The 26,127-nt window shown below is 39.6% G+C and overlaps 1 protein-coding gene across 5 annotated transcripts in view; it reads left to right on the top strand.

Annotated features, from left to right (window-relative positions):
* The first annotated feature begins 290 nt into the window (after positions 1-290).
* The window catches only part of SPRYD7 (SPRY domain containing 7), a 28,684-nt gene continuing 2,847 nt past the window's right edge, over positions 291-26,127 (top strand). The window contains exons 1-6 of one of the 5 annotated variants that reach the window (XM_055542197.1): positions 293-604; positions 6,270-6,386; positions 8,569-8,735; positions 13,220-13,322; positions 23,305-23,398; positions 23,656-23,760. In XM_055542197.1, the coding sequence (XP_055398172.1) occupies positions 499-604; positions 6,270-6,386; positions 8,569-8,735; positions 13,220-13,322; positions 23,305-23,398; positions 23,656-23,719 (651 nt within the window). In that variant the 5' untranslated portion in view covers positions 293-498 and the 3' untranslated portion in view covers positions 23,720-23,760. Of the gene's footprint in view, positions 605-6,269; positions 6,387-8,568; positions 8,736-13,219; positions 13,323-17,918; positions 19,805-23,304; positions 23,399-23,655; positions 23,761-26,127 lie in introns of those variants that run through there. The other 4 variants (XM_055542195.1, XM_055542196.1, XM_055542198.1 and 1 more) reach the window with 4 other exon arrangements.

The raw sequence follows: 26,127 nt of genomic DNA, 5'->3' as shown, positions 1-26,127 counted from the left end.
GGTGAGGGGAGCACAATTTTAAAGATACAGCACCCCAGGACCCCTTAGCGTACAGTGAAGCCGGCCAAGCTCACGCATCCCTCAGTTATCAGGGCACACAAGCTGGGCTTTGCAAAGGAAAAAAATCCTCCTACGCGACCGCGCGCGCCGTCCCCCTGTAGTCCGCCAGGCCACCACCCACTTCGCCACGCCACGCCACGCCCCTAGCCACGCCCTCCTCGCCATAGCCCCGCCCTCCCCAGCTCCGCCCCGCCCCGCCCCGCACGCTGGTCTTCCGTATCTTCCGCCCAGGCAGGCTTCTCCTCAACCTGCGCTGCGCCCTCCCGGCCTGGGGCGTCGCGGTACCCGCCTCCGCGCTGCGCACACACCTCCCCCACCCCCGCCGCACCTACTCCGGCGCTCGGGCGCGGGCGGGAGGCGGAGCGGAGGGGTCGGGGGCGGTGTCGCCTCAGCCCAGGAGCTGCAGGCAGCGGCGGCGGCGCCGGAGGTCCCCGAGATATGGCCGCCTCGGTGTTTTGCTGCCTGCGGTGCTGCAGAGATGGCGGGACGGGCCACATCCCTCTGAAGGAGATGCCGGCCGTGCAGCTGGACACGCAGCACATGGGTAAGGGCCCTCCCTTCCCCAGACCCAACGGCCCACCCCGGGTCGGGCGCGGCGGGTGGGGGGCAGCCGGGGGCGTCTCGAGGAGCCCCGCACGCGGCCGGGCCCCTGCGGGCTCCGGGCGTCGTCCCCTGCCCCTCGCCCTGCGACGCTGCCGAAGACCCGGGTCGGCGTCGCGGATCTCCTCCGCACTCTGGCCGACCGCACCTTGGCCTGGTGTGTTCAAGCAGCCCGGTCCGCTCCTGTCTTGGGGAGATACGGGCGTCTGGACCTTCCCGTTCCCACAGGAATCTCCTCTGGGGCGCCTCCTCCCGAGACTCGTCAGACGTCCCCGGCGAGGGGCGCGGGGGCGACTCGGTTCTCCTATCCCGCCGTCGAGCTTCAGTCAAATACGCACATGTTGAGAACACTTAGCTGTCCTCGCTCCTTCCTCTGCCCTGACAGCTTTCTATTCGCCCGTCAATTATCGGTTGTTTGCTGTCACCTCCTAAAGTCAAGACAAGGCAAGTTGCAAAAGCCTAAAGTCACAGCTTAGCTCAGGACATGTCATTTCAACAAAAACCTCCCCTGTGCGGCTCCTCCTGAGTCATGCTTAGAGGTGGTGTAATTTCACCTGGCTGGCTTCTTCCTAGCAGGTCAGGCTATTGCAGAAATAGCGTGTTGCTTCTTCCCATCTATGGTTTTTCCCTTCAATTTCAAATGAGCCTATAGCTTCTCCTCCTATAACATTCTCCTCCTCCCCTCTATAGCCTCTCGCCACCTTATTATTTCTTTTTTAGACTTGTCCCATGTAGTTCCATGCTCCTGGAGTGTGGTTCTAGGAGGTGACATTTCCCACTGTAATTATTTCAGAGTACTGTCTTTTTGCCGAATTATTCTCTTCTAAATATACATCTTCACTTTTAGTTTTTCCCATATCTCTCTTTGACTAAAGGACAGTGCACTGAAATAACAAAGGGAATTCTTAAATATTTGTAGCAAAACCCTCTCCGGCCCAGATTCTTTATACTCTGAAAATACTCTGCTCATGATATTTTTCTTTTTTTCACTTTCTATAGCATGTACTGAATAACAAATGTGATAATCATTTACCACTTTGTATGTGGGTTTTTACTTTTCATTCTTAGATCCCCAAGTGTAATATAGAACCCCAGTACATAAATACGTATGTAGGTGTACGTATATCTCCTTGAATTATTTCTTATTCATCATCACTTATAGACAGAGGTCCAAATTCTGTGATTTCCCTCAGGAAATGTTTCCATTTCATGTATTCATTCACTCAACTGATATTTATTGAGTGACTGTCAGATGGCAGGCATTGTTTTATATGCTGCTGCTGCTGCTGCTAAGGTGCTTCAGTCATGTCCGACTCTGTGCGACCCCATAGACGGCAGCCCACCAGGCTCCCCCGTCCCTGGGATTCTCCAGGCAAGAACACTGGAGTGGGTTGCTGTTTCCTTCTCCAATGCATGAAAGTGAAAAGTGAAAGTGAAGTCACTCAGTCCTGTCCGACTCTTAGCGACCCCATGGACTGCAGCCTACCAGGCTCCTCCGTCCATGGGATTCTCCAGGCAAGAGTACCGGAGTGGGGTGCCATTGCCTTCTCCGGTTTTATATGCTGGGAACACAGTAAAGAAAAATCACACATAGTTTCTTTCGGGAGGTTATTATCAGCTTTAGTTCTTTCTGTCTCTACTGCCAAACTCCTGAATTACTACAATCTACTCTTTAAAGTATGACTTCCCTGGTGGCTCAGTTGGTAAAGAATCTGCCTACAATGCAGGAGACCCGGGTTCCATCCCTGGGTCGGGAAGATCCCTTGGAGAAGGAAATGGCAACCCACTCCAGTATTCTTGCCTGGAGAATCCCGTGGTTAGAGGAGCCTGGTGGGCGGCAGTTCATGGGGTCGGAAAGAGTCGGACACGACTGAACAAATTACTCTTTTAAGTATTTGTTTTCTCTGGTCTCTTCTCCACGGAGAGCTGGTCACTGGTACTTGTTCCACTATGTTCTCCTTTTTCCAAAGCTGCCCCGCATCTTTCAGTAGAGTAATATTATCCCCTGATTTTCTTCCTGCATGGAAACTTTTTCTTAACCTGTCTTCCAAAAACTTCAAATTCTTCAATCACAGAAAAAGCCTGATTTTAGAAAACAAATAAGAGGAGAGGCTTATCAAGTTAAGAATAGGTTTCAAGCATGAATTGATCTTAAGTTGAAATATGAGAAGCCCACTGAGTGAATATGCATGTATTTGGATATGTGAAAGGTTAACATGATTGCCTTTTTTTTTTTTTTTAAGTCTCTGCGTTTCATATGCAAATAAGTGTTGTCTCTTTCAAAGTTGTCATTTATATTGGTAATGCTACATCACCTAAAGTGATTTGAAATTCCTCTTGGGATTTTCTGTGATGTAGTTTTTATAAATATCTTCTTTTTTACCACAACCTCCATATTTAATTGTGATTTGGTTTTTTAGAAATATAGAACTTCCCTGGTGGCTTGGGTGATAAAGAATCTGCCTGCAGTGTGGGAGACCCGTGTTTGATCCCTGGGTCAGGAAGATCCCCTGGAGAAGGGAATGGCAGTCCACTCCAGTATTCTGGCCCCGAGAATCCTATGGACAGAGGAGCATTGTGGGGTACAGCCTGTGGGGTTACAAAGAGTTGGACACGACTGAGTGACTAATACTTTTTAGAAATGAATGTCTTCCAAGGTAGCTTCCTTGAAAGGGATGTTATTCATTTAGAAATGTCTAATGCTTTTTAAAAAATACTCTTTGGCTATGTTTGTATATTTTCTGACTGTACTCAAATTTTCCCTGACTCTCTAAACAATCTTGATAATAAAACTGTACAAATCACACAGATCCAAATATAGGATATCTTTGTACTTAAAAAAGAGAAATAGAATAGGCTTGAAATAATTCCCTAATGATTCACAAGCACTGTAGAATGTTCTCTGAATATATCCATCTTTATGTATAAAACATCTCAGTACCTAGCAGAATGCCTTGGAGATAAGAAATGATATTGAAGTAAGAACATAATAGCATATTCAGATTTGGTTGTTTGGGTTCAACTCAGAGTTACATGTAAGAACCATAGCGTATTGCTGGGTTTAAAAAATACCATGTATTTTCATAATTCTTGAAGTGTTTTTTCACTTAGGGTGCTTTCAGTTACAAGCAGTAAAACCTACAACTCAAAAATTGTTGAAAAATGAAGGAAATTCATTGGTTTGTGTAAATTTAAAAAGTAAAACGCAGCACTAGCTTCAGAAAAGACTCAGTGCTGCCAAGGACTGGACTCTTTTTATCTCTTTCCCCCATCAGCTGTTGCTTATTCGTGAAGGCTGGCGTCCATGACAACTTGCAGCCTCTCCCTGTACTATCGGCTTCCTCATGCAAATCCAGCAAAAGCAAGAAAATCTTTATCCCTTTTTTCTCTCTGCAAAAGACTTGAGACTATCTCTGATGATAGTGGCTTAGGTCACATAACCATTTTTCACTCAGTCACTGTGGCCAAGAAATGTGGAATGCACTGATTGACTTAACCCAGGTCAAAGCTGTACCCCTGAAGCCAGAGATTGAGTCAGCTTCCTTGGAACTGTTTTGATCTCCAGAGAGAAGTTCGTTGGGAAAGAGAAAACAGATGCTACATGTCCACGACAAGTACTTAGCAGAGCATATTCATTCATTTCCGTATCAGTTATTTGTCCAGCATCTGCTGGATGCCAAGCACTCCATGGTCTTTGCTATTAAGGAGGAGCTGGGCCCTGGTTGCTCACCAGCAACTGCTGGAGATCTGTGAGGCAGCTAGATGTAAATTATGTATAAAGACACTGTCCCAGAATTTGCAGTTTAGCATTTTGTAATTAGGAAAAAAAAGAGGATGCTAATGAATTTTTAATAATCATATAATAGGATTTTGTGGGCTTCCCCGATGGCTCAATGGGTAAAGAATCCAATTACAATGCAGGAAACCCAGGACAAGCAGGTTCAATCCCTGTGTCGGGAAGATCCCCTGGAGGTGGAAGTAGCCACCCATTCATTCCATTATTCTTGTCTAGAAAATTATAGGGACAGAGGAATCTGATGGGCTGCAGTCCCTGGGACTGGGCACGCACTTAGTGCAATACAAAGGATCTTTGTTTTACCTTCTATAAGAGTGTCTTTAATCAGCCCATTTAGAATTGTGGTAAAGTCTTGAAAATGTGGTATTTCTCATGTGTATTTGTCCCAAATAAATTTTTGTTCAAGTATCAATTCAACAGTGAGTTGAGAGACCTGACTCTCTGTTAGTACATTTGTTACTATTTTCTAGTTTTATTTTACCCACTCTGGAAAGAGGAGTTCCCTATAGTTCCCCTAGCCAGATCTGCTTGGTTTGTAAACTTATTAGCAGAAAAGTTATACTGATTACAGATCTTGGGAGTCTGTCACGGGATAGTTATGGGATATTTCTTACAGATAAGCATTTTGTTAAATTTCTTCATGTTCTCTGATATGCTTTCCTAAATCAGTGTTTGGAAAAGAATTGGTATTGGAGTCACATGATCAAGAGATTGTTTTTCTCACTCTCATCTATCAAATGTTATTTGAACTAAACTAAGATTTTCCATGAGAATAAAACGCATTTAATGATGTTGAAACCTTGTTTACATCTTTTCAATGTGATTAACAGCAGCTATTTTACAGATATTTTTAAGATCCTAAAATTGGGCATTTTTCCATGTCAGCTATTTCGAAAACATAGATGTATGTTTCTTTCCATGGTTCATTACTCTTCAGTTCTTAATTGACCAATGCACTTGCATAAGACCTTGTACATACATTCATTCAGCTTTTACCAGGTTGTTTTGTTTGGATTGAACTGAAAATTGTACTAATTTCCCAGCTTCTTTTAAGTGTTTCTGTTTTTTTTTAAATCAAGAGATTTATGCAGTCATCAAATTGATTCACTGGCTAAAATGGAAGAAAGTCTACTTCAGGGAGTTCCCTGGTGGCCTAGTGGTTAGGACTGTGGGCTTTCACTGAGGTGGACCCAGGGTTCAGGGAACTGAGATCCTACAAGCCGCACAGCACAGCCAAAAACAAAAATAAAGTCTATTTCTACCTTAAAAGTGTTTAAAATATTCAGTATGTATATAAAAAAAATTCAGTATAATTCAAAATTACTGTTTATTTGAAACTAATTAAAATTTATAGCCACAAATTAATATTAAATATAAATGTTCTCCCAGAAGAAAGTGAATTAAATATTTTAAATAATTTATCATTATTTCATATTTCGAAGTATATATAGCCTTCCTATTTTTTGGAGACTAAGAGTTAAAAGTGAAATAGAAATTAACCTTGAGGGACTTCCTTAGTAGTCCAGTGGTTAGGAGCCCACCCTGCAACGCAGGGGACACAGGTTCCATCCCTGGTCAGGGAACTAAGATCCCACATGCCATGGAGCAACTAAGCCCGTGGGCTGCAACTAGAGAGTCTGTGGGCTGCAGTGAAACATCCCACATGATGCAATGAAGATCTGTTGCGCCACAGCCAAGACTCAACACAGCCAAATAAGTAAACAGTAAATCAATAAATATCTTTTAAAACTTAACCTTGATTGTTGGGTAAGAGAATACAAAACTTTACACAGTGTCTGTATTTTTTGTTTAGGAACTGACGTTGTCATTGTAAAAAATGGAAGACGAATATGTGGAACGGGAGGTTGTTTAGCCAGTGCACCTTTACATCAAAACAAAAGCTACTTCGAATTCAAAATCCAATCCACAGGTTGGTATAATGGTACTTGACTGTTAATACTCTGAATGTGAGGAGGAATCTTCAATATATGGAAAAGATTAATGAGATAATTAAAAAAAAAAACAACTCTTACTTAAAGACCATTTTCACTCACATCTTCTTGTGAGATCCTGGTTTCATTAGTTAATTTAGTTATATTAAGTTCAGTTTTCTCATCTATAAAATGGATTACAGGAGCCGCCCTTCCTGCTTTCATGCATACAGCTCCTAACTGTATGCATGAAAGTGTTTTAACAGCAGTATGTACTGGTTCCATTTAACACACAAGCATTATTACTAATATGGTTAATTAGCAGGAGCTAGACGAACCATTTCATTTGGTCAAGTGTGTAAGGTGTAGACTCTTGCTGTTTTATCTTAGGATAAAATTAATCTTATGATCCTAAGTTTTTCTCTTAACTCTTGTTAAGATTCCCTGATTCAGTGTCTTCTGAAGCAATTGGCAGATTTAGAATTTTGGTAGAAGTCTAAAGTCTCTTTAAAATTTTTTGAATATGTACACCTGAAACTAACACAATACTGTAAATCAACTACGCTTCAATTAAAATTAAAAAATTTTAATTATAAAGTTTCTTGACTTGTATGGCAGTTCTACATGAGTATTATAATAGTTATTATTAGTTAACTTGTGGCAGTTTTGAGTGTGGGGAAATTTTTTCAAGGCTTTATTAGAAAGAAACCTGTAGTAAAATGTGGCATGAGTAATACAGGTTCAGAACAGGGAAACTAGAGTGGAGTAAATTAATTCTGCTCTTACGTGAAAGACATAAAATATCCCTCTGGGACTTGTTTTTTTAAATTGTTTTAAATACTAATTTTTCTTAAGTGTGTAAAATAAATATAAATCTGTCCTCCATTCCATTCTTTTGTAAGTTAACTCACTGGCTGCAAAATATCTCTGGTTACCGTAATTTTCTCAAGTATAACATACCTTTTCTCAAGAGAAGTGAATATTTCCTTGAGCCTTAAATGCACTACAGATTTCTTTGTGGATTTTCTGTAAAGGATTCTGTCCTCAAAGATATTTCTAGAATAGTGTGTTGTTGGAGTTTGAGGCTTTGATCCCTCAAGGAAAGCTTCAGGCAGCGTGCCACAGGGTGTCACCGTGCGCAGTTCCTCAGGAGGAAGAGGACGCTGTAACCCTGTCTAGAGCTGTTGTCACGTGAAATTAGTATCATCCCCTGCTGGCACTCTTGTCTCACCTTGGAGGATAAATTATATAATCAAATTATTTAGGAGGCCAAGACAGTGAAGTCCAGACATGCAGCTTTCTGATGGCCTCACTCAATCCAGGAAAATTGATTGACAACATGGTCTTCAAGCATTCTTTAGAATTTCCCCTGATTTTGATAAAAACTGAGAAGGAAACAGTTTGAGATATAATCAGGAGCTCTACATATTCTGTTAGACTGAAAAGAAGAGAGCTGGTCTCTTTAAAAGTCAACTTAGACCAAACGGTTTTAAACTCATGGATTTAAGGTATTGGATAAGAAAATGATTTTACATTTTATCATTAATTTTCTCCTCTCCATCGTACTGACCAGGTCATACATTATTGGTCACATATTACAGATGCAAAAACTAAAGAATTAATTTCCTGCTTCTCAGAGGTGGTGCTTGAAATAGAAGCCGAGGCTATTTAAATTCAATGTGTGGCTTTTTAGTAATATTTTGGGGGAATAATAATAATAATAATGACAATAGCTAGCATCTTTTTAAAAAATATTTCCTCTGTGCTATACTTATCCATTAAAAAAAAAATACAGTGTTCAGTTATTTTACTTAGATGATCTTGCTCTATCTTCTGATAACTTTAAGAGGCAAGTACTGTTAGACTCCATAGTTCACAGGTGAGGAAACAGAGAGAGCTTATGTAACTTGCCCAAGATGACATAGCACAAGCAGGATTTAAACCAGGCGGTACAACTCCAGGGCCCACTCTTATCTCCCAGGCTGTACTACATCTGCAGAGATGTAGTACATCATTTGCAAACTACTTTAAAAAATTTTTTTGTTAAGATTAACAAAAAATAATAATTTAGTGATAATATGCCACTTTATTTATAAACAATTGACACTCTCTTTTAAAACAAAAACTTTCTTATTTGTATTCTTCAGATTTGGGGAGCATTTAAATTATTATATTTTTCAGGAATCTGGGGTATTGGTGTTGCAACTCAGAAAGTTAACTTGAATCAGATCCCCCTTGGCCGAGATGTACACAGTCTGGTGATGAGAAATGATGGAGCCCTATACCACAACAACGAGGAGAAAAACAGGCTGCCAGCAAACAGTCTTCCACAGGAGGGAGACGTGGTGGTGAGTTTCCTCGTGGACTTGTTTTCCACCGTGAAGTATTCAACCTGAACTGCTTTTAGTATTTCGAGTTTTGCCTGGGAGTTTGTGGTCCAAATTCCAGAGCACGGGGATTGGATCTCATGAGGTAGTTCATTTTCCAAAGAGAGCCCTTGATGTCGATGCTGCTGTCTTACGTAACTGCCTTCTTTCTAGAGCTGCAGTGGCCAGGAAAATCACCACCAACCCTTATTTCCATTTAGGAGAGTTTATGACTGGTTGGCTGCCAGTCAACATCTCCTGCCACTCTCACATAAAAGAAACCTTGGCCCACAATTTTAAAAGAACGCTGACCCTTACGTTAGAAAAGATTAGGTATTTTTGCAGCTGGAGATCTCTTAGAGAAGACATTTATTACTTAATTTGTTAGGAACTTCTGTTAAAGAATTACCGCATTTTTATCAGGAGTGTTGGTCCTTGTTAAACTTAACCTGGTTAAACTTCCTTCACTTTCAGAACTCTTTCAAGAACTGGCTCAAAATCCTAAGGCTTGATTGTGGAAAAGTTTTTTTTTGTAAAGCAGGGGATAGAAGTAGTTACATAGTATGAAGGCTTCTCGGTTTTTATTCCCAACTCGATATATTCAAGTCTTTGCCAAAGCCATCCTATTGAAAATGTAATACAGAGATCCCTTTCTGTCTTTTTCAGATACTTCTTCTCACAGTGTTTTCCAAGAACCTTATACATTGAATTCAGGCCATTAGCTGTTGAGAACTGAGTTCTTGGGTCTCCTTTAGCAAGAGTGTCCTTATACACAGAGCCTTGGGTTCCTTACTATTGTACCAAGTTGAAAGGAATCTAAAGAATGAGAGTTTCTAATACTTAGATAACAGACAAGGTAAATCCAGGTTACTGAATTAAAGAAGTATACACTATTTGGAAGAAGGTGAAAAATAATGAGGAAATGAAAGCTTTTGACTATGGTCTGATCTTTCTTCTCTTCAGTTAAAAAAAAAATTTGTGAAGAACAGTTTTTAAATAGGTAAATTATAGAAAGTGGTTTCTCTCCCCCCCAAATTAACTAAAGAAAACAAGGAAACCAAAGACATAAACCATTTTTAAAATCTGCTTTTCCTCGTTCTTCCTTTTAAATAGTTGGTTCTGTGTATATAGATCATTGCCAGATGTCCGTAATGTGGAACACCCTATTCAAGGGGTTATTTCATGAAAGAGAATCTTGAAGTCAAGTTGATGCTGTCAGCCTGCTTATACTAAAAAATGAAATTCAAACATAAAGGATAATCTGGGTAACTCCCCGGTGGTTAGGACTCTGTGCTTCCGCTGCAGAGGCCCCGGGTTCCATCCTTGGTCAGGGAACTGAGATCCCATGTACCGCATGGTGAGACCAAAAAAGGAAGAAAGGATAATCAGTAACAAAAGTTTTTCTTTGTTGATGTACTGACTTGTACTGTGTGTTATTCTTTCTTTCCTATCTCGTTCCTTAAGATGATTGGTACTTCATATCGACAGACTTAAGAATGTCATTTTTAGTCTGTCAGCGTTATTAAATTAGACTTTGAGTTTTTATGCCCATTCTGATAAAAGGAGGGTTCAAAAAGATGAAAGATGAGCAGAATCCTGAAAAGTAAAGCAGTATCCCACGCTAATGGCTGTATCTTCCTAGTTCAAACACTTGCAAACAAATTTCACCAAATTGCTGACAATAGCATAGGAAAGCTGGAATGAATTATGACAGTAAAAACATTCTCATATGAGAGTAGAATTTCAGTCATAAACCATTCTCTGAGGAAAAATCAAGAAAAATAAGCTTTCAACATCCAACCAAATGATGATGTTTCTGTAATAACCACACAGGATCAGCAGGGCCTACTGCAGCACCAGGGAGGCACACCTGAGACAGCTTATGCGTAGTTTTACCTTTTGTATATAGTTTTGAAAAGTACAGATTACATTTTAAAATTGCAGTTTTCAGTTTAATTTCAGAGAAGGTGAAATAGGTGGTACTATTATTATCATTTTACAGACCAGAAGTTAAGTAATTGCTTATTCAGAGTGACCCCAGGATTACAGTCTAATTTCAGAGTCTGTTCACCAAACCTGGAAATATTGATAAATCCTTAGAACACATCGGGTTTTTGGTATCATTATGAGAGAATCAAACCTAACATCTAGAACAGATAAAAGGGCAGATTAAAGGAATTCCCTGGCAGTCCCGTGGTTAGAACTCTGTGCTTCCACTGCAAGGGGCACTGGTTCAGCCCTGGTCAGAGAACTAAGATCCCGCGGTGTGGTTTCTCACATCCTTCCTAACGTCTTTCTTTGGTATTGTCTAGTTGCTTTCGTCTAGTCGCTCAGTCGTGTCCAACTCTTTGCGACCCCATGGACTATAGCCCGCCAGGTTCCTCTGTCCATGGGATTTTCCAGGCAAGAAGATAGGAGCAGGTTGCGATCTTCTTCTCCAGGGAATCTTTGATACTGGGTATTGGGTATTGTCCCCTGGAGAAGGGAAAGGCTACCCACTCCAGTGTTCTGGCCTGGAGAATTCCATGGACTGTATAGTCCATTTGGGGTCACAAAGGGTCGCACACGGCAGAGCTTCACTCAGTCACTCGCTCGTGGCGTATTGACGCTGGAGGGTGGGGTTGAGAACTTGCAATAGGTTATGCTGCCACCAGGTGGGGAAGGTGCCCAGATGATAACCTGTTAGTCTGAGCTGCTGGATTTCCAGTAAAGAGGGTTACATGCTGCTTTTTATGTAATCAGGTTTTTACAATGAAAACACGTTTCTTCACTAAAAATCGAATCCTGGTGATCACTTTATTATTTAAAGTATTTAAAGTATTATTTAAGGTATTTAAAGTATTTAAAGTATTATTTACGTATTTATATTTAAATACATACACTGAAATAAAGCAAAAGCAGTTTTGTTTATCTTTCTCAGTGTTTAGTCTAACCCTGGCTTTGCTAAGATTTGAGGAGAATCTTTTATAGTACTTAACCTGTTGACTTATCTGGGCCTTTGCTGTCTTAACTGGAAAGTGAAGGATTTAAGACTAGATCATCTGTAAGGTCTTTTTCTATCTAAAAGCTTTTAGGTTCATATAATTTATCCACAGTCAGAAATCCTTCAAGTGGTTGCTTCTTAATCTATGATGATTTCTCCATTGAAAGGTCTCTGCTGTCATTCTTGAAAGGAAAGCTCTCTGTCTTCAGCTAGTAAATACTGTACAGAGTTTTAAAGAGTTTTAAAAATGTAAAAGTCTTACAAGCTTTGAATTGCGTGGCAATTAAGAATAAGTTTTCCAAAGCCATACTGCGTCAGTTTAAATTCCAGCTCTGCCACTTCCTAACTGTGCAACCTTAAATAAGTTATTTAACCTCTCCTATGCTTTAGCTCGGAGAAGGCAATGGCACCCCACTCCAGTACTCTTGCCTGGAAAATCCCATAGACGGAGGAGCCTGGTAGGCTGCAGTCCATGGGGTCGTGAAGAGTCGGACACGACTGAGCGACTTCACTTTCACTTTTCACTTTCATGCATTGGAGAAGGAAATGGCAACCCACTCCAGTGTTCTTGCCTGGAGAATCCCAAGGACGGGGGAGCCTGGTGGGCTGCCGTCTATGGGGTTGCACAGAGTTGGATATGACTGAAGCAACTTAGCAACATGCTTTAGCTGCCTCATCTGTAAAGTGGAGATAATAAAAATACCTAGGATTAAATGAGTAAATATGAAGTGTCTAGGGTTTGGTACATAATACAGGTTGTTTTCCAGAATGTCAATAATAATAATTGTAATTTTGTACCATTAATAATATACAAAGTAATATATTTTTATTTTGCTGTCTTTTTAAAGTCTTTTGAGCTGTTGTTTTTCTGTTTTCCACTTGATACTAATTATCAGTTATATGCAGTTGTAAATACCCACCTTACCTTAGTAATACATTTCACGTATTTGAAACCAAGGTAAAGAGATAGAGAAATACATTATTTCTTTTTGAAAATAAATTGTATAAAGACAGTTCATCACAACTGAAAACAATGATGGGTAATAATTCCTAATGGTGAAAACTTCACTGTTTCCCCCCTTTGTTATCAAATTCTACATAAAGCAGTGTTTTCTATATGAGTTTAAAAGGTCTCTGTGTTTACAGTATATAGTACTTATATCATCTTAATATTCAAAATATAAAACCCAGATTATCTGAATAAAATACTAGGATTTAGTTTGACCCCTCGAATGTGGACTCATGGGATTTTACTTTCCCCTCCCCCCACATAATCACCACTACTTTTTTTTTCTAGCTCAATTCAAATAGATTTCTACCAGATTGTAAACCCTTAATAAAATCTGTTATGGAAAAAAAAATCTGTTGTGATCTTTTGCTTAGTTTTTTGTTTCCATGCTCCCCAGTTAGTGCTTTCTGACTGTTCAGGTTTTTATGCAACATATGTATTTTCCCTCTTTTTAATATTTACTTTGCTTCCTAGGGTATTACATATGACCATGTAGAATTAAATGTATATTTGAATGGAAAAAACATGCATTGTCCAGCATCAGGTATACGAGGGACAGTGTATCCAGTTGTTTATGGTAAGTGAAAATATTTCTAAACATTATTAAATGTATGTTAACTTTTGCTTGGCATTTAACTTTGTAACTATCATTCAGAAAGCTGGACAAATTAATAAGGACCTTTGTATATGGAGTATACTCAGTAGGTTATCACAATCCCTCTTTGCAGGACTAAGGAAAGTTTTTATTTCCTTTGTATTAAAAAAATAAACTTGCTAAATACAATGATTATTCTTAAATATGCAATAGCCATATTCTCTTTTAGATCATATAGTCTTATATTCCAGAAAGTTTCAAAAACTTTACAGAATTTTCAAAAAGGTATTCCTGCCAGTTGTTAGAAAGGGTTAGATAAACAGAAAATGTAATTGTAAAGAATATTTTGAAAGTAGAGATGGGAATTCCATGTAGATTGAACATTGGTTACCTTTACAAAATCGCCTAAATGTTAAAACTCGTCTACTTTCAAAAGAAGTAAAAAATGAAGAAGAAAGTGATAAAGGCACTATACTTAGGGACGTTTCCTATAAAAAGAGACACCTTATTTTTTAGGGATACATATAAAATATTTCAGAATAAAATGGTATAATGTCTGGCATTTGCCTCAAAACAATATAAGGAGGGGAGGTGAAGAACAGAGGACTGACTGTAGGGAGGAGATGAAACCTGTCTGGCTATTAGCTGACAATTGTTTGAAGTTAAGTAATGGATACATGAGGGTTCATTATTCTATTCTGGTTACTTCCACATGTTTGGAATTTTCTGTAATAAAAGTAACTGAGTACAGAGTCATCTCTAAGTAACCCTGTTCTTGGAGGTGTACTTGTACAGAAACTATACTTACACATACATGGCTCAGTTCAGTTCAGTCGCTCAATCGTGTCCGACTCTTTGCGACCCCATGAATCGCAGCACGCCAGGCCTCCCTGTCCATCCCCAACTCCCGGAGTTCACTCAGACTCACGTCCATCAAGTCAGTGATGCCATCCAGCCATCTCATCCTCTGTGGTCCCCTTCTCCTCCTGTCCCCAATCCCTCCCAGCATCAGAGTCTTCTCCAGTGAGTCAACTCTTCGCATCAGGTGGCCAAAGTACTGGAGTTTCAGCTTTAGCATCATTCCTTCCAAAGAAATCGCAGGGCTGATCTCCTTCAGAATGGACTGGTTGGATCTCCTTGCAGACCAAGGGACTCTCAAGAGTCTTCATTACTCCATTACTTAACTTCAAACAATTGTCAGCTAATAGCCAGACAGGTTTCATCTCCTCCCTACAGTCAGTCCTGTTCTTCACCTCCCCTCCTTATATTGTTTTGAGGCAAATGCCAGACATTATACCATTTTATTCTAAAATATTTTATATGTATCCCTAAAAAATAAGGTGTGTCTCTATAGGAAACGTACATAAGTACAGTGCCTTTATCACTCTCTTCTTCATTTTTCATGTTATCAACTTTAAATCAACAAGTGTATGATTTTTCTGCCTGTGGTATTAGTGGATTGCAAACCATTTTCTCATTTAAATTACTTTAAATAATTAAGGATTTGAGCCATAACAAAAACTAATTGTAACTTTTTTATAGTAACTTACCAGAAAAGTAACAGACTTTGTTCAGAGTGGCAGAAAAGTATACAGTAGCAAATATAAATATTTAATAATTTGATAAAACAACCAAAGCCTGTGCTTTAAAGTTTTCCTTTATCTTCTTTTTTCCTAAATACTACTTTTCAGTCCTTCTACCTTCTTTATCTTTGCATATCTTTGCATGAAAGGTGAATTTTTAAACTTGATATGTTAGTTTGCTTGCAATAATTGATAACCCTAAAAGTAATGTCTTTATTTACTTAAATAAATGGAAATGTAGCTTAATATTTGAAACAGTTTAGTCTGAGAAATAAATATCAGTAAAATTTTAGACTGAGTTACACAAATGAAGATAGCAAACGAGATTTTTATTCTAAATTGTTTCTTTGATTTGGCATTATTTTTAATGCAGTGAAGTTTATGTAGTAATATATTTTATAAATTGAAATTGATAGCCAGATACTTTCAAAGATAAAAATAAAATTCAAATTCCCTTGAGTGAGTGAGTGAAGTCGCTCAGTCGTGTCCAACTCTTTGCGACCCCATGGACTGTAGCCTACCAGGGTCCTCCGTCCATGGGATTTTCCAGGCAATAGTACTGGAGTGGGTTGCCATTTCTTTCTCCAGGGGATCTTCCTGACCCAGGGATCGAACCTGGGTCTCCTGCGTTGCAGACAGACGCTTTACCCTCTGAGCCATCAGAGAAGTCCCAAATTCCCTTACCCTTTGCCTTCTATCCTATACCGAATCCTAATTCTTTCCAGTTGTTCATACTGTCAGTCCTTATATTCAACCTGTGGAGAGACAAAACTGAGTAACAGTGAAGAAAAGTTTGTTCATAGTTAGGACTTCCAGCTTCATCTAAGTTCTCTGTGTTTTTTACATCTCTGCACCTTCTAGACTTTCATTGTTCTTGAATTCCCTTTTCATTTTCTATAGATCCATCTTCCACTTTATAGAGAAACAGTCCATCATGGTGAACTCCAGCTTCCCTCCCCCACCTCTTAAAGGTTTTCTCTTCCCATCTTGTCTCCTTCCCATACCATTTTAGAGGAAGTGGTGCCTTTCATGTTTAAAAAACTCAGTCTAGATTTCAAACTTCCCAATTCTGGGACTTTATTGTCAGTTATTTTGTCTGTATCTCATGTCATCAACCTCGTTCTTCAATGCCTGTAAACATTCTAAATCATTCTCATTCCAAAATACCGTCCTTTAAACTTGTACCCCTCACCAGGCCTGGGTTTACCCTTCTCTATATGCCTGCATTTCCTATAAAATAGCTTTTGTCTCTGTTTATATTGTATCGTCAACTACTGTGGCTGCCTTACACCACTTCACTGAAACCACCTCTGTTAAAAATTACTAGTGATTTCATGAATGTCACATCTAGTGCTTAACTTTTTTCCTGCATTGATAATGAAATATAAATTATTTAGTAATGTGCATTAAACATATATACGCAACTTAACAAGTAGCTATAAAGTGAAACCCACATCATCACTATAGTCAAGATAATGAACGTATTCGTCACCCCTAAGTTTCCTCCTGCCCCCTTGCCATGCATTCAGCTCCCCTCTCCCCACCCCATCCCCTTGTAGTCACTGTCTGCTTTCTGTCACTGCAGATTATCTTATGTTTTTAGAGTATTGTATAAATCATACAATTTGTATTTTTTTAATCTGGCTTCTTTTACTCAGTGTAATTAAGACTCATCCATGTTGTAACATGTACCAAGAATTCATTGATTTTTATTACCAAGTAGTTAGTTCATTGTGTGGATACATCACAATTGATTTTTTCCTTCACCTATTGTTGGATATTTAGGTTGTTTCTAGTTTTTGGCCATTACAAATAAAGCTGCTGTGAATATTCATGTATAAGCCTTTGTGGAGATATATGCACTCTTGGATAAGTACTGCTTAAAAAAAAAAAAAGGAAAACAAAAAAACATATAGAAGCTGAATAAGGCCTGCAGGCTAATTAACAGTATTGTATCAGTGTTAGTTTCCTGGTTTGGACATTGTACTGTAGTTGTGTGAGATGTTACCACTGGGGGAAGCTGGACGAAGGTTACCCAGGAATTTTTGTATTGTTTTTGCTACTCTTTGTGAATCTATCCTTTTTTAATAAAATATTTTTTAAGAAGTAAATTATCTTAATGTATAAAATTGAGAAAATACAGGTAGGTAAGTAAGGAAAAACTCAAATTACCTATATTTATATCATCTAGAAGTAATCATCGGAGAAGGCACTGGCACCCCACTCCAGTACTCTTGCCTGGAAAATCCCATGGATAGAGGAGCCTGGAAGGCTGCAGTCCATGGGGTTGCGAAGAGTCGGACACGACTGAAGCGACTTCACTTTCACTTTTCACTTTCATGCATTGGAGAAGGAAATGGCAACCCACTCCAGTGTTCTTGCCTGGAGAATCCCAGGGACGGGGGAGCCTGATTGGCTGCCGTCTGTGGGGGTCGCAGGAGAAGGCACTGGCACCCCACTCCAGTACTCTTGCCTGGAAAATCCCATGGATGGAGGAGCCTGGAAGGCTGCAGTCCATGGGGTTGCTAAGAGTTGGGCACGACAGAGCGACTTCACTTTCACTTTTCACTTTCATGCATTGGAGAAAGAAATGGCAACCCACTCCAGTATTCTTGCCTGGAGAATCCCAGGGCCGGGGGAGCCTGGTGGGCTGCCGTCTTTGGGGTCGCACAGAGTCGGACGCAACTGAATCGACTTAGCAGCAGCAGCATGGGGGTCACACAGAGTTGGACACGACTGAAGCGACTTAGCAGTAGCAGCAGCAGAAATAATCATCATAATATTTTGATGTATTTCCGTTCAGTGTTCTTGACAGATTTTATTCTTCACTGTGGCTGTTTTTAACCAGTAGGATCATGTTTTGTAACCTGGATAGCAGATGTGTTTCTTCTTCTTGCGTGTTAATTTTAGGCATTATGGAAACAGTTAATAAGTATTACTCATTCAACTTTAGGTGTTTGCTTCTGATCTGTTGTCTCTCTTTTTCTGTCTCCAGTTGATGACAGTGCAATTTTGGATTGCCAGTTCAGTGAATTTTATCACACTCCTCCACCTGGGTTTGAAAAGATATTATTTGAACAGCAGATCTTCTGAATGTATTTGTTTTTGAAACTTGTATTTCTGCACTGTTAAAAGTGTTTATCATTTAATAAAGCTTTACCTGACATATAAATGAAAATATATTCTTAAAAATATGCTTGTTAATATTGTCTAAGGAACCAGTGTATACACTATACCACCCTGAAGTTGTGATTTAAAATACTTAGGTTTTGTGATATGAAATCAGCATTTGGGGTGGTTTATTTAACTCTTATTTAAATAAGTATAACTGTGGGTTTAATTAACAGTATTAGGTGGAAATATGTATATAGATATTTAAAAGGGAGTCTTTCTTAGTGTAAAATATTTGTATTGATAGAGACAGAGTTGGGTGGGTTTTTTGGTCATTCTGATGTTCAGACCTCATTAACTGTTTTAAGTCTGCAGTCCAATAATTTTGTGTCTCAGTGTCTTTTTTATATAGAGTATAACAAAGTGACAAATTTATATTTATATTATTGGCAACTTCAGTTTTGGCAATTTATTTACTGTAAAATGTACCATTTAAAAAATGTTAATTGCTTGTTTTGTTTGTATGCCGTTGTTATTAATTTCCTTTGTGAAAGGAGATAAATGTGGTAGTAATTATTGGAGCATTTTGTTGAAGACCATCATGCTGTGTTACTTCAATACCTGCGTAAGTGGTGGTTGACTGGTGACCGTGTACACAGCAGACATTTAGAATAGTATGATGCCTTCAATTTAAATGGAAATGAGGTTATTCTTTTAAGGATTTTAATTTAAATGTGCATTTTTCTGTAAGGAATAATAAAATAATAGTAATTAAGGTCTATTCAGTACTATATTAAATACATGTTCTTCCTGTTTTGTTTAATTATACTGTAAATTCACTTTGGCCTTGATTATTCAGAAGTTCAGAAATAAGTGAATCCTCTCCATGACCCTGACTGAGCCTTTGCTTAGTTTTCAGGAAGAATTGCTATCCTTCAAATAATACCCTACAAAGCTGAACAAATCACTGTCCATATCTTTGGGATAGTCTCCTTTCCAGATAGGCCAGGCCCAGGATGCATGCATTTCACTCATTTATCACATGGGGAGCAGTATGTCGTACCAGAAAAACATGGCTTAAAAATCAAAGGAGATCTGAATTGTAGTTTTGCCACTGGATCCCATTAGCTCTTCAGGCAGTTTCCTCAGTTTCTCTGGATGCAGATTCCCCATTTATAAAAGGGATAGTCAGACCATATTGGTAAGATTCTGTAACTGGTTAAAATTACACATGCAAAACACCCTCATCATCATCTGCACGTAATGAAGCAGCGTCCTTGTTGACTGCGCTCAGTGGTTTTCATAGTGGGGCCCTTAGACCAGCAGCATCAGCCTTACCTGACAACTTGTTAGACGTGGACACTCAGGCCCCACCCCAAACCCATGGAATCGGAAACTGCTGGGAACGCATGCAGGAATCTGTTGGAACAAGCCCTTGAGGTGATTCTGATCCACGCTAAAGATTGAGAACCACTGCTCAGGAGAGAATTCTTCAAGAACGATTGCCTACTATAAATTTTCTAAGGATTTAAGACTATTGTTGACACATAGACAAGAGAGTACTGCACAATATTTATTGTTTATTTGATAGATAAAAGTAGAACAATTGTTTTTAAAACATAGATATATTTGAGTAACATATTTACATAAATCCCAGATTTAACTCTGTAAATACACAGAATTGAACTAACTTTATGTATTTTTGCCTTTCTGACCTTGTAATTTTAATTAGTAAAGAACATGGTTATTTCAGAAAGAGATTTAATATAACTACTGCTTGCGTTCTTTATAATGTTAACTACCTCTAAATTATTTTTTTAAGAGCTAACCTTTTTTTTTAATGATCGTGTTCTTTTCTCAAGACTATCTTTGCTACCTCTAATCACACTGAATAGATAACAGTACTAAAATCAGTATATGAATTACATCCATGACAACAGTTTGATGAAGTCTAGATGTGCTTTTAACCTCTAGCTATCTAATTTCTCGTAGGAAAATTACCTATAACCTCAGTCTTACCTTGAGAAAAACATCAGATTCCTAAAGGGGCATCCTACAAAATATTTGAGCAGTAGTCTGCACTGTCATGGTCATCAAAAACAAGGGAAAAAAACAAGTCAATGTAATGTGCACAACAGGAACAGAAAAGGATATTAAGTAAAAACTAAGGAAATCTAAATACATCATGGACTTTAGTTAATAATGTATCACTATGTTTATTGTAATAGATGAACCATAAAAATGTAAGATGTTATTAATGGGGGAAATTGGAAGAGGGGACATATGGGAACTCTGTACTATTGTCTCAATCTTTCTGTGAGTCTAAACTGTTCCAAAAAATAAAGTGTATTTAAAAACCTACATTCAGCTAGAAGAAAATTAAAGGCTTTCTTGAAGACAATAGGACATTAGTATGGTATATACTTATAGCACAAGTATTCGGTGATAGCTAAATATAGATATAGATGGGACATAAAACATCCTTGTATTTTAACACACAAAAAAAACCTGCATTTGTTCCTGGCTGAAGAAACTGTCCATTGTCTTGATTCTGTTTTTCACAGAAATCCACTTGTTCACACTGATGTAGCTTTTTATACTCACATTGGAAATTAGTGATTTATTATCCATGTTATTTTTTCAGTGATTTAAACATTGCAAGGGACTTGTAATGGCATATATGTGAAACAATGAACATCTCATAAATAATAAGTTTACATTATTAAAAACCAGAAGAAGATACTGGCTTTTAACTGCTGTCAGCTCACTGGTTAAGATTATTTGAATATATTTTCCACTTGGATTACAAGCTATTATCATTTAAGAATGATACAAAATATAATTTAAGGCTTTTAAAAATCATTAACAAAATCAGAAACATGTATGATAGTGTTGCTCACATCTTTATTTTTTCTTTTAACTGCATATTTACTTAACGTAAGTCTAGGTATGGACCAGCAAAAGCATAGCTGAAAATGCAAGTGAAATCTTAGACTATTCTTGATAAGCTACATTAAATCAATCATTTCTTTTGATGATGTAAAAACACTAGATACTGTGAGAAGAAAATTTATAGTCAAAACTGTGGGAACTTTCCTGTACATAGTACTCATAGTGAAAGTGAAAGTCGCTCAGTCATGTCCCACTCTTTGCAACCCCTGGAGAATCTCATGGATGGAGGAGCCTGGTGGGCTGCGGTCCAGGGCGTCGCGAAGAGTCGGACTCGACTGAAGTGACGCAGCAGCAGCAGCAGCAGACTATACAGTCCATGGAATTTTCCAGGCCAGAATACTGGAGTGGGTAGCCTTTCCCTTCTCCAGGGGATCTTCCCAACCCAGGGATCAAACCCAGGTCTCCCGCATTGCAGGCAGATTCTTTACCAGCTGAGCCATAAGGGAGGCATAGTACTCATAAGTGGAATGTAATTACCACATATTAATTTGCAATATTTATGCAATCTGATAGAGAAATACTTTGGAGCTAAATGGGCTGTTCTCATGAATGAGTGGAAATATAATAGAATCAATCAATTATCATCCAATAGGATATGAATAGGAGAAGGCAATGGCACCCCACTCCAGTACTCTTGCCTGGAAAATCCCATGGACGGAGGAGCCTGGTAGGCTGCAGTCCATGGGGTTGCTAAGAGTCGGACACGACTGAGCAACTTCACTTTCACTTTTCACTTTCATGCATTGGAGAAGGAAATGGCAACCCACTCCAGTGTTCTTGCCTGGAGAATCCCAGGGACGGGGGAGCCTGATGGGCTGCTGTCTATGGGGTCGCACAGAGTCGGACATGACTGAAGCGACTTAGCAGCCAGCAGCAGCAGGATATGAATATCCTTCAACTTGTTCTTTTAAAAAAACCAGGACCAAATTATTGAAATAATCAATATAAACAACAATGTTAGATACAATTAGCAATATAAATGAATCACATACCATCCAAGATTTCTATAGAAATTTGAAGGAAAAACTGTCCCAGTATTGGCTGAAATGCATAATCTGTAAGTCCATAGGAATCATTACAATGTAGTCATTCAAATTGAATCATTTATGTGTTGTGTTTCATAAATACTCAAAGGCAATATTCTGTGCCCTCAAGGAACTCTGCTAATTGTAATTCATTCATAAGTATGGCTCTACAGTACCCAAGATATACTAGTAAAATTTTTCCCATAGAGCCATACTTATGAATGAATCATTTCTTGTATCATATTTATGAATGAATTACAGTTGTATGTATAATATGATCCACAGTCCAGTAGGTGGGACCTCGCTCTTGCACTGCTGGGGCCTGGGGTTCAATCCTGTCAAGGAACAAAAATACATTACTCAAGTGTGGCATGGCCAAAAAACAAAACCCCAAAGGCTTATGCATAGGAAAAAATATATACTATACACCAAAATGGGAATAAGATTACAGGGAACTAAGTCTTTCACTGCAAATTTATCTGACAATTTTTTTTTTTTTTACAATTAACATATTATTTGGGGAAAAAAATAATTTTAAATAAGAGAAGAGAAAAGTGACTCTGGAGGAAGCTCTGCACTAGAGAACAGGGGATTTTACATTCACACTGAAAAAAATCTAAAAGGCTACAGTAAAATCACAACTCAAGTACAGGATATAATGTGTTTCGTGACAATTCATCTTAAAAGATGCAGAAAGTTTAGTTGATGCCATGCCTGGCACCACTATAGACCAGGTCCCCAGGCCCATGGAAATAAGTGAGCGGGGAGCCACACGCGGAGTAGACCAGTTCCAGCAGACACTGCACTTGAAATCAAGGACAGGGAGAAGCCAGTGAAGGCCACCGGACTGCTGAGCAGCTGCTTAATTAATCCATGCATCCATGAATGAATGGTCATTGAGGATGTTGGAAATGCTGGAAGACTCTAATCCACTGAGCTATTGAAACCAAAATGACTTGTGAAATACTAGTCATTTGAAGGAGACTAGAAATAAAGCCCCCCAAAATCTACAGAGTCACATCTGTGACTCTCACACATGTATTTCAGCAGACAATCATAGATGTGTTTCAGATATCTGATGGTTCATCTCTTTAATTATGGGTAGATTTGTTTTCTATTGTCCTGCAGGCAGAGTTATTAGAAGGTAGAAGGAAGCAGATTTCCATTTAAGATGGAAAAGAACTTGCCTATTTAGGTGACTATTGAAACTGCTGCCTTGCAAAGAAATGAACTTCTTGTCCCTGAAATTGTTTTAACTGGTGTTTTTAAAATGTAAGTTTTGTCCTTATTCAGGTATGGTGAGCAGGGGACTACTGCCAGTGAAAAAAGATAGTTTGTTACGGTTCCGAAGAGGAGAGGGCACGCCATGCCACACAGGGACCCACAGGTAGGCAGAAGGAGCATGGGGAGGTGTGGGCATCAGCCCATGTGGTTCCCATGGGCAAGGCAGGGTAAGCACACTCAGGATTGTGTGCTGTGTGTGCTCAGTCGCTCAGTCGTGTCCAACTCTGTGTGACTCTCCAGGCTCCTCTGTCCATGGGATTCTCCAGGCAAGAGTACTGGAGTGGGTTGCCAATTACCTTCTCCAGAGAATCTTCCTGACCCAGGATCGAACCTGCATCTCCTGTGTCTCTTGCATTGCAGGTGGATTCTTTACCCACTGAGCCATCGGGGATTGGCTAGTGTGAAGAATTTCAGCAGGCTCTAGGGTATAGGGGCTGTCCCAGCTGTCTGGTACCTGGCCCTGGGGTGAGTAGAACAAGGGAATATTGATTGACATGAATGTAAGAACCAGTTGGGAAAGTGGGGCTCTGGATTGGTTGGCTTGCAAATCAAAGGCAGACTCCTGGGGTGAGTTGTTTGCTGTCTCCAGGAATTAACTAACCGTGGGTGAAGCAGTCCCTCCTCTGACAGTAAGGCTCCAGGAAAGCATCAGGAATACAGAAATAAGAAAATATAATTAATACAGAGGCTAGAGGATTATCCCAGAGACCTCATAAATATGGCTCCTCCTGGGTTAGAGACCAAACTAGATGCTTTCTAAAACTCTGTGATTCTGATTCACTCAGACTATTGCTGAGTCTCCAGACAAGTTAAACTGAAAGCAAGAAAATAGGAGATGCGGAATCTCCAGAGATTATGTAAGGATTCGTCATATTAAAATCTGTGTTAATTCTGGAAAGCGGTGCTGCTGTGTGCTCAGTTGCTCAGTCAGTCATGTCCAACTGTGACCCCCATGGACTATAACCCTCCACTCTCCTATGTCCATGGAATTCTCCAGGCAAGAATACTGGAGTGGGTTGCCATTTCCAACTCCAGAAGATCTTCCTGACCCAGAGATCAAACCCGCGTCTCCTGCGTCTACTGTGTTGGCAGGCAGGTACTTTACCACTGAGTCACCTGGGAAGCCCACCCCTAACAGTAGAGGCATCCTGTTTGTCTTGGATGATTAAGTGCTTCCATTACTTCTGCCACTCTGAGATCCAGTATCCTCATTAGAATCGGAGAGACTGTATCAGTGGTGGTATCTTTTACCTGACTTAGCAAGGGGAGCAACCACAGAGCTCTCCTTTGAGAGAGCTGGCAGGGGTCCACTCATGAAAGCATTCATTCAATGCTTTCGCAAAGCGGATGCGCTCTGGGCCTTGTCATGGAGCAGGACTGAACAGCAATGTGATGAGAACAGTGAAGAAATATTTTGTACCATCTTCTGGGCTCTGTTCACAGTTGAGTAACTTTTCCCTAATATTATGGGCTGTTTAGATGTCGTAGACTTTTTAGAGCATGGCAGAAGATTACAGAAAGATATTAGGATATTTCTTGAATCAAAGCTTCAGGAGGGCCAGAAACCACAAAGGTTTCTGGATTCTTCAGCTGCCTTCATCCATGTCTCTCCTTTTTAAGATTCTGCCATCATTATGCCATGTTTCCCATCCTCAGTCTTGGGTCTCCCCATTCACATTCTAGAAAAACAAGCCAGTTTCTCTTCTGTTTTAATCAGTTTTCCTGGAGCCTCCACTGACCAAAGCCAAATTCAGTTTCAGATTCAAAGGCATGCTTTTAACTGGCCTGCTGAGCAAGTATTTTGAAGAGCAAAGAACTTTCACATCAGTTTCCACAAATGCATCCAACATCATGCAATAAGCTGGGAACAGTGCTTGGGGAATTACCCAGTGGTATGTATAAACCTGAACAGGCTGTACTCACAAGGAAAAATATGTGATTTATCTAAGCACAGTAAATACTTCAGAGTTTAGATATCAGAAAAGGAATGTCTCATGTAAACAGTAGCAGTGGCTATCCCTATAGCAAAATTTCTAAGCATGAGAATACATCAGATTTTTCTAAAGAACATTTGCTCAGTCATAGAAGAGGGAAGAAATTTGAAAAACATATTGCCCTTTCTTTTCTCATGTCCTTTTCTTTACCATAAAATTACTGTGCACTGGATTTCAAGACCAAGGCCATATCATTAAAGCTGTCGGATTTTGCAAATTCATACCATGACAGTTTGATGTTCCTCTACTGGCAGACTTCTCTCCGGCCAGGGATGGAACCCAGGAACGCTGCACTGGCGGACTTAGCCACTGGACCACCACGGAAGTCCCAGCCACACCTTTAAAGGAAAAACGTAGTCTTCCATGCAGTCAGGTGAAACAGAAATGTGCTCTGTTAACTCTGTCTTCACTTTTGCCTACAGAATGTGGGGCCCTTGAAGTGCCTGGCATATATCATTTTTAAACCAGCTCCGTCATTTCAAAAGCAGATGGTAGGAATATTTGCCGAGAAGCACATACCTGAAACATTACGTTTTGATCCATGAGCAGTGAAGATTCCATTTGCCTGTTCTCTTCCACTTGGATTTTGGGCCTTATTCCTGTTGTACCCCCTGATTAATACTTATTTTCTCAGGGTTGTGGTTTCGTGGCTTTTGGATGTCACCTCTTCCCAAGTGACTTGCTATCCCTGCATCTCTAAGAGAATCCCAGCAACTTATGCCCTTCCTTTTTTCCTTTTCCCATCTACTAAATGGCTCAGACGGTAAAGAATCTACCTGCAATGCAGGTGACCCAGAATCAATCCCTTGGTCCCAAAGATTCCCTGGAGAAGGAAATA

This window comes from Bubalus kerabau, chromosome 12 (genome assembly GCF_029407905.1).
Source record: "Bubalus kerabau isolate K-KA32 ecotype Philippines breed swamp buffalo chromosome 12, PCC_UOA_SB_1v2, whole genome shotgun sequence".
Taxonomy (NCBI): Eukaryota; Metazoa; Chordata; class Mammalia; order Artiodactyla; family Bovidae; genus Bubalus; species Bubalus kerabau.
Note: the sequence above shows the minus strand (reverse complement) of the source record. Positions and strands in the feature narration are given on the sequence as shown.